This window comes from Phaethon lepturus, unplaced genomic scaffold, assembly GCF_000687285.1.
Source record: "Phaethon lepturus isolate BGI_N335 unplaced genomic scaffold, ASM68728v1 scaffold14954, whole genome shotgun sequence".
NCBI classification, from domain to species: Eukaryota; Metazoa; Chordata; class Aves; order Phaethontiformes; family Phaethontidae; genus Phaethon; species Phaethon lepturus.
Genome location: NW_010532745.1, coordinates 16767 through 26138, shown reverse-complemented (window position 1 = coordinate 26138; position 9372 = coordinate 16767). Strand labels below are relative to the sequence as shown.

The 9372-nt window shown below is 38.6% G+C and overlaps 1 protein-coding gene across 1 annotated transcript in view; it reads right to left on the bottom strand.

Moving 5' to 3' along the window:
* Positions 1-279: 279 nt before the first annotated feature.
* DTD1 (D-tyrosyl-tRNA deacylase 1) overlaps positions 280-9372 on the bottom strand; it is a gene marked incomplete at its 5' end in the record, with an annotated part of 24374 nt that continues 15281 nt past the window's right edge. The window contains 2 exons of the mRNA XM_010284944.1: positions 280-899; positions 2830-3006. Of these exons, the coding sequence (XP_010283246.1) occupies positions 2851-3006 (156 nt within the window). The remainder of the gene's footprint in view (positions 900-2829; positions 3007-9372) is intronic.

The following is a 9372-nucleotide window of genomic DNA, read 5'->3' as shown; positions in this document are numbered from 1 at the left end:
TCTGATGAATCTGACAGAAATGTCAGCAGGCGTGTGATGCAGTATGTGGAGCAGCTGCTGTGGCATTTTGATGGCCACCATAAAGTAACTAAAGGACTTAGGTGTCTTGGAAAGACCAAAGATTTCAGGTCAGCAACCTGACTTCCAAACTCCAAAGGAGAGGCGGATGAGTTACAATAATAGGTAATTCTTGGCTTGTAACTTTTGCTCTGTGTCACTCGCATTGTTACACACATCGCTGTATCTTAGGGAATGCAATACACAAACACCAACAGGCACTCAGCTAGCATCATTTGTTTAATAAAGTCTTTTCTGTTTTTAAAAAAGTTTACAAGACAGATGTGTTCCACATGATAAACGGCTAGCGGATGATCTTTCCTTTTAATAACTTAATCCATGCAGAAAGACTGGACTGCCTAACCTGGTGTTACGTAGCCGCTGAACAATATACCAAAATATACACAGATCTACACGCTGCCATGGAAACAGGTAGCACATGACACCATAAAGTGAGACTCAAAATACAAGCCTGCTTGGATAATTTCCAGAATTCAAGTGTAAGTTTAAGGAAAAACCCTGATTTATCTTTGAAATGGAGCTTATGTACTGATAGTGAATGTTCTGCTACAATCTGCCTACAGTCACTCCTTATTCAGCAGTCATGTGAAAACACATACACAAAAATGTTACAAGTCCTTTTTACTACTGATACTACACATTAACAACTGAATCTGATAGCATTGCTTTGGTTGTTTCAATACAGAATGATATAGGTTTCTAATGTCTTAGTTCTGTTTTCCCATTTTCCATTCTTTTCCAAAGTCATTGAAGAGTGGTTCTGAGGTGAATGTCTGTTGGGTCTCTCTTCTAGAATCCAGTTGTAGCTTTTGTGTGAGAAACTGTGGAAGGCAAACAAACAGGAACATTAATTACTGTAAGTAGCATAGAAATACGGTAGGATTCCTTCAAATCCCATAGAGAAAAGTATCTTTACTTATTGTAACAGCATGAAAAATAATGCTAGGCTATCAGTATATCACATTTTAGAAATGTTCAGCTCCCTAGAAATTCAAGTGCTACTGGAAAGGTCAGACTGACCAAAGCACTCTAGAAGGCCTGCAAACTCCTGCTCTTTGAAATGTTCTTATTTCAACACACAACCCAGAAACAGTGGGGGGGATATGGTTTAGTGGGCTTGGTGGTGTTGGGTTGATGGTTGGACTTGATGATCTTAAAGGTCTTTTCCAACCTTAATGATTCTATGATTCCATGAACGCTGTATTCCTGTAGCATAGCAGCAAGGCCAACAGTTGCTGAGAAATAGTACATCCTCTCTTTATTTTCTAAGAACATGTTCTCCTTCCCAATGTGTATGCTCATCTCCAGTATTAAAACAGGAAAGTACACCAAGCATAAAGCGCAAGAGAGCAGAATTCGTGTGATTCCAGCTGTTGTATGATATGACAATCCACTTTTGACTGCAACCCAATTAATGAAGAGAAGCATTTCACACCAGTCTTGAAGCTGCTCTCCCCGAGGCCAGGGCAAAAAAGCCTGTGGACTTGAGAATTTCTTTGATCCCTTCTTCCAGATCATTCCACAACAAATTAGCGTATTTCCAGAAATCTATTTAATGCCTTATGCAAATTCATTTATATTAATACCACACAAATAATATGAACTTTTATAAAACAGAAATCATCCCCCAATGTCTAACCACTAGGGAAATTCATGGTTGTTTTTTTTTTAAAAAAAAAGGCACAACTTTCCAAGCAATGCATGATATTGAATTGTATAAATCACAAGCCAGACTTAACTCTAGGGATGGCAAAATGAGAGATAGGTTAAGACCTTAACTTTGCAAAGCTGTTAATAACTAAACTGCATAGCCAGCTCAGGGCTTCCATGTACAGATCAGGGAAATACTACTTTCTTGAGAGCTTGGACATGTTTGAAAGTTCAAAATCAGCAATGTAGCTTTTGCAGGGGGGATGGAAGTCAAGGAAATCTGTTACCTGAAAACTTAAAACTGACTGGAAGAGTATGATAAATACATATCTACATATGTAGGTAATCCATGAAAAAGGAATCAGGTCTATATTCAGATAGTCTAATACAATTCACTCCGGTCCAGGCGTGTCCTGCAGGTCAACTGCCTGAAGGGAGAGGAAATCCCAGTTCTCATATTGAATTCAAGCAGCAAGTCTGGCTCTCACAATGCCTGGCCTGATGTTCTCATTAGATGGTGAAGGTATATGAAATAGCCTGTTGTCAAGTCATCCTGGGAAAGAACAAACTGAGGACGGAGGGGTAGGAACCATGACATGAAGTTGCAGTTTTGGCCTGTCTTCAACCTCTAAAATGTTTTCCACTTCCACTGCTGGGGACTATGTGTTATTTGGGTATTACAAACAGTGGGGGCTGTTCCAGAGTGACCTGCCTGCTAGGTAAAGACAGAGAGAGAAACACAACCATGTATCTCTGCTCTGAAGAATATGAAACAGGATTCTGAGTTAAAGACACTGCTGTGTTATATGACCAAAATTTTGGATTTCCTGAGTCAACCTGGAAACAGTCGTGGCTGGGTCAGACTCACAGACACACACCTCCAGCCAAGCACACAGCTGGGAAGAGGTTTTCACCCACTTCTACATTCTGTTGTACCGACCACAGATAGAAGCGGAGGTAACCCACCAGCATGATTATCAGAATTTCACCTTTCAGCACTTCTAATGCAACCCTCTGCATGTGTTGCTTCAGTAAAGCACCCAGGGTTAGAGACTGCCAAGCAGGAGGACACAGCTTTACAGAGGAGTGGAAAAGCCAAACCTGACACCTGCTTTGGATGAGCTAAGGCTCTCTTTCCGAAGACACATCCCCTTCTGCTCCACTGCTTGCGCTGGGGTCATCCTTGTTACGAGGGGTATTTCTTTCTCTACTTGACTCAGAGGGCACCTTGGTTCTGGTCTTCTCTTTTCTTTGTTGCTGTTTTTCAAGTTTTGTCAGCTATTCACAAAGTAAGGAGAGTGAGAAAACACTTCATGGAATAAAATAATTTCAGAAGATTATTTCTAAAAAATTGTAAATGTGAGCATTTGTATAAAACTTGCAACTCAGATTCACAACACCAATACATATACCAATCAAACAGAAAAGAAAAAAAAAACCCCAAGGCTTAAGTTTTCAGAAATTTGAAGACAGTGAATTATCATACTCTTAACATGATCACTCGCTGAGTATGAAAGAAAAATGCACATATACAAAGGACTACCTTCTGCTTTTCAGAGTTCCTTCTCCACCCAACACAATCTGCAAACGTGGAAAAGAATAAAACACAAGGACCAAAAGGGGGAGCTGGATTCCACCAAACTCCTCTTCTGTTTTGGGTCTTAAGTGAAAGTTTTGTAGTTTCAAAGTTGCTGACAACAGATGTATCCCAACTTCAGCCATCCAGCACACAAGAATACATTTATTTTATTTATTTTATTCTTTATCCAGAAAAAGAGATATATGAGCCTTAGCATCACCTAGGATATAGAATAACAATGTGAAATCCGCTTGGACAAAACCCTCAGCTAATTGCCATCTCTCAGTAGAAATGCTTTCAATGCTACTGTGAGTCAAACTAAGTTGCACATAGCTGACACCTCTACATGTCTCCCATTTTTCAGAGGAGCAGTAGGTTTTGGGGACACTACATATTGATAGCTATTTAAATCACTACACTTTGTGCAGTTTATCCATTTGGGTAACTTCTATAATCTACTGATTTTCTCTACTGCTTCCACAGTTTCCCCAAGATAAAACATACTAGTCATAAATCATAATTTCATGGCCAGAAAACAACTTCTGTGATGAAAACTTCATAGAATAAAATAAGCTACATTATGTGTGTCGATTATGAATTAGACGGTCTGATGGAAGATGCATATAAAGATGGAAATCTGAGCTCCAAGTCAGTAAGAGCTAAGAGTGCAGACTGTAGAGCCTTGGGAGGATGCATAGCATCCCCTTGTACCTTATATCACCTATACACACCCTCCTTGAACAGCTCCTCACATGGACTTCTAGCCTAACACAGAATATTCTTAGCTGGCTACTTCAAAATTTAAAATAGTTTAATTTTACTACATGAAATGACAGAGTACAATGTATCTGTTTCTCTAGCATGATCCAGTCCTTAAGTCACATGCATAGAAGTAACAAACATGTTGGCCATGATACAGGCAATATTTTAAGTCCCATGTTGGACAACATGCAGACTACTTTTCTGCCAACAAGCCTATATACACTGTTATATATGTATGTGTATATATATGTGTATATATATATATGAATGTTAAAGGTAATCAAGGAAGTGAGTGCATTTGTAGGAAGGGAAACAAAAGTTTGTCAGCCTCTAGTACTAAAGGTACTCAACCTCAATTAGCAGTACTCCCATGGTCTCTATGCAGTTGGGTTTTATTTTTGCAAATTGTATTGGGGTCATCCAGCTGCTGAAAACAAAACTGGGGTTTCAGTGATCTTTATGGTACAAAAATGTACCAGAAGAGGGAAGGCACGCTACTTTAGCTGCTGGCTGCAGAGACATGAAAGCACAGTTCCTACATTTCAAAATACAGATCTGTACGCATTTAAATAGCTGCGTGAGCAGGTAGTGGATATTCAACACTCCTCACTGGCCCTCAGCCTAGGAGTCAGTAATTGCAAAGTACCCCCCAATACCAAGCCAAACCACAGTCAAACCTGCTGAAACAAACCTATGAACAGCTGTTGCAATCTGTAGCCCCTTCTTTCACTACGGCACCAAGGCTCTAGCAGTGACCCTTTTTCAACAATAATGATACCGAAAAAAATTTCCATTACCTTGTAGTTCTGTAACTTATAACCCCATGAAACTTCATTGTTTCTGTAAATAATGTGATTACTGAACAACATGATATCCTCCTTCTCTAACTAGTGCTTCTTATTACTTGAAAGAAGAAAAAGCCTAAGACACACAACACCAACACTTTAAATTGAGTTACCTTTGAGAAGGCTGTGAGCTAACCCAATAAAGCTAACCCTGGATTTTCAAAACATGAAAAATAGTAGCATATTCATGCTGTGAACCTTGTGTTATGCAATACAGAATCCACATCCATAATGTATATTTGTTCATACATAATTTACATATAAAGGCAGAAATGGCTCAATATATGATAGCATGTCATATTACCATTTCAAACATGCCTACACTGGCCATTTTCCAACATGGTCTTGGGGGCAAATAGCATGCTCACTAAGACTTCTGAAGTATATATAGTTACATATAGTTTTATAAATGGATCTATATGTGTACATAGATTCTGATGTACAAGGGAACCATATTCTCTGTATTCCTCTACTGTAGGAGTAGCATTTATATCCTAGAGTAAACAATATGCAACAGATAGTGTCCAAAGTTATGACATGTATATTTATCACAAAGGACCTCATAAGTTACCTAGTTCTGTAACTAATTAGTTTGAGAACAATGTAGGGCAGAGGGCAAACAAAAAAGCAGATACACAGTGATAAATCCAGATCCATCTTCACGCCTGGCTCTGCAGCAGACCCAAAGCTCTACTCATGACTACTCAATCACATCTCTTTCTCACAGGGCAAAACCTTTAATAGATGGAGAAAAAACAGGAGCAGGAATAACCTTGGAATATTTAGAACAACTCCCGGGTTGGCATGATCTGACAGTATTCACCTAGCTCAAAGAAAAATGATACAAAAAGTGAATTTAGATGAGGGGAGAGGATAATTTGGTAAGCTGTATTTATCCATGTCTCATATGAACAAGATTTACTTTTTTTAAAATTATAACAAATTAAAGTTAATTTATGAACTGTTTCATCCATCTAAAACTCATATAATACTGAAAGAGGTAAAGATTTGTGTGCACCTGTGGATATAAACACACACACGCATGCTCTCCAATCTGTGCATACACAGTGATCAGTCTATGAATGAAAGTTCAGACACAAAGATTAAAATGCATTTCTTTGTACTCAAAATATAGTCTCATTATTATTACACAAGCAACAAAAGAATTATACATCTCTTAATTTTTTCATTTCTGTGCTTATAAGGTGCTTAAGCAATTCAAAAGGAGGTGTTATAGGAATACACTCCACCACAAAAGACCTGCCAGTGAGTTGAAAAAAGTTACAACGGTTAACTTTGCCAAAGTTAATACAAATACCAAAGTATTGCAGTGAATAAAATTTCAGATACACAAGTCTGGCTCAATGAAACACAGCTTTAATACTTTCCATATAAGCATAGAGTGTGTTCCATATTCATCGTCTCATCTGCAGAAATATGAGCCGTTTGCGGCTACTGCCTTATGATGTTTGCTGGCTAGCTGTGGAGATGGTGCAACTGTACAGAAAGTGTCTAACTCAGCTTTACATCTATAAACCAAAATTCATTCTTTTCTGAGACATCTTGGAAGGCTCCTAAGGATTCAAAGTGTGGGAATCTTACAGCAGAAGCAGCACTGTCTCATGGCAAAAGTACCGTGTGTGCCTAAGATGTAATGCTGGGCTAGTCAGCAGCGTGTAGCAGTTATATCTCCACAAGTGCTGAAATATTCATATTTATAACACAAGACCAGACATCCTGTGTGTTGAGCTATGACATGTATATAGGCAAAAATTCATGCACAGGATTAGAAACAGCACCCCTCAATCCATTAAGACAGTCTTAACTACAGACATAACTGGAGTCACTATGCCTGAAAACTCACATGGAAAATAATGTAAACCTGTACATGTCAATTCTTCTACCTCAATCCACAGAACCCTGGAATCACGTTGTGTTACAACTTTGCCCAGAACCCAAACAACACAAACCGATCAGCTGTTCAGATGGAAGTCCATTATGGTCCCTTGCCAGCAGTCAAAATTTGTGCTTTGTGGATCAATACCTGGTCTGACACAACTACTGAATTTTTGAAGCATGAAAGAAGTCAGAAAATTCTTGAAACATCTCAAGTGTTTAAGACCATCTCCCTCATGACCATGCACAAAAATGCAAGAGTCCTCCTTCTCTCAGAAGGCAACTTTTATCCCATTATAATACAGATACTTTACATTGCTGAGACACTACTGATGAACTAATAATCTCAAACCATGTGGACATTGCTTTGTCCCCAGCAGACTGACCAACGTACAGAGTAATAGTTTTGAGAAAGGTAAAAATTTACATTTGGGTTGACAGCTTTGACAAATTCTAGCCTGACTTAATTTAATAGTACACCACAGACATGAAATGCTAAAAAATGAATAATTACAGTGGAAAGCTAGACTGCACTGTGAAAGAAGGTTTCACGAAGGCAGAAATGTCTGCCGTTATGTCAGCTGTAATACTATGTCACATCACTTTTGCAATCAATTTGCTGTAGCAAAAATATGCAAACAAACTGGCACACCAAGTCCCCCACTTGAAAATGCTAATAATTCTCTAGGTTGTTTGTTTTGCTGAAGTTATTTCCCACATTCAGAAAGGCCTTAGTGTCAGCCTTCCTTGAAGTTCTACCTTCTTGAATACAGAAACATACCCTTTGTTTTCCTTTTTCTCTGTGATCACTTTGTACACCGACACTGATTGCCGCTCTAGAGACAGCTTTTCCTTTTGCAATAGCCATGAATAACACCAGGAAGAAGTGACTGACACAACAAAAGAATTATTTTGTTAGCAGTCTGCCAGAAAATCAATGGCAGTGTTCATGTTTCTAGAACCTCAAACCACAACAAGATCTACAGATGTGTGTTTTACATTTCAGTACTGGTGCGCCAAGCTGCTACAATTTCAAATCTTAAAAAAAATTTAAAAATCACAACAACTTTAATGACAGGTTACATTTCAGGGAGACCAATCCTTCAAAGTGCCACAGGTCAGTACAAATTTAGCAGTTTCATACTAATGCCACTAAGCAAATGATAGCGCTGAGATAAAATTATTATCAGAGGTCTACTGCAAAAATAAATCAATGGAAAGGTCATGACAGAAGAAGGGTAGTCTTCACAATCTGTTAAGGAGATGGCAGATCATCTAACTTTTTTGTTTTCCTTTCCACATATCTATACCTTAGACTTACAATCAAAGTCGTCTTAGGAGCTATTTTCTCTTTGAGGACAAAATCCTTTTGGCCAATGAGCAGCTCAGGCAAGGAATTATATGCTTCATTTTGTTCCTAGAACAAACGTGAGCAGCACACAATGACCTTACACTATACAGACCCAAAGCCTGAGGCAAGAAAAGTGCTACCAGCCTTTCATCAGTTAGCCTGGTCTAACTCACTGCCCAGGGTCTTGGAAAAGTTCCTTAGCCAAGCAGTTTATCAGCTGCATGGCTTCCCCACTCGTTTTCCTCAACCACTCTTTATCACCAGGGATATAGATAACCAGCTGAACTCCCTTCGGTTCATTTTTCCTCATCAAAACTTTCAGTACAAGACAATGAACTCACTGGTTTTGGATTTGTTTCTTCAAAGTAACCTTGACAACAGTGCAACTGGAAGAAGAGAGACATCAAAAGCTGGCAACACAGCATCTAGAAAAAATGTTAGCTGACAGTGCCGAGGAGAGGACTGTAGTTTATTTTTTGTCACAGTGCATATGTTCACATGGGAAGGAAGAAAAACTAGGTGACAAAAAACAAATTCAAAGACAACAGGAAAAATCCATTCACTGCAGACAGGGGCCATCACTGTACAGTCATTTATCTTAGATTAATATCATAAAATATTTGACACCAGCTGCATCAGGACCGTGCTACTGATCACACAATTCCAAGACCATCCCCACCCCTCCCTAGAATGAAAATGCAAGCTAAGGCAACGCCATACTCGGGGAACTACAAACACCTTCAGCTACATCAGGTTAAAATGTTCTAACTGAAAAGTGATAGAAAAGTTAAAATACTAGATTTGGTTTTTTTCCCCGTTCAGCAGAGAAATCACTTTTGGCTACACAGTTACAAGAATTTTTTTAAGGCATAAATAATAGAATATTTATGTAGAATTCATTTAATGGATTTTCTATAATCAACATCCTCCTGCCATTTAAAAAGGTAAGTTAGTTAAATGTCGGTCCTGAGAAGTTCCTCTCTCATTCAAAACACTGACTTTTCCAAGGGGCATTACATTATCATTTACCCCTCATATCAACGAAGCATGTGCATGCTGCTTTACAGTACTGATACAGGCCAGTTCAGTAACAAAGAGCTACTCTAAGGCTTTCATTCTTCTTATCCCTCTCACTACAGTGTCCAGTTCCAAAATATGGTTTAAAATACAATGTAGTTTATTTCCTTCTGGACAGTATTGGAATAAACAGG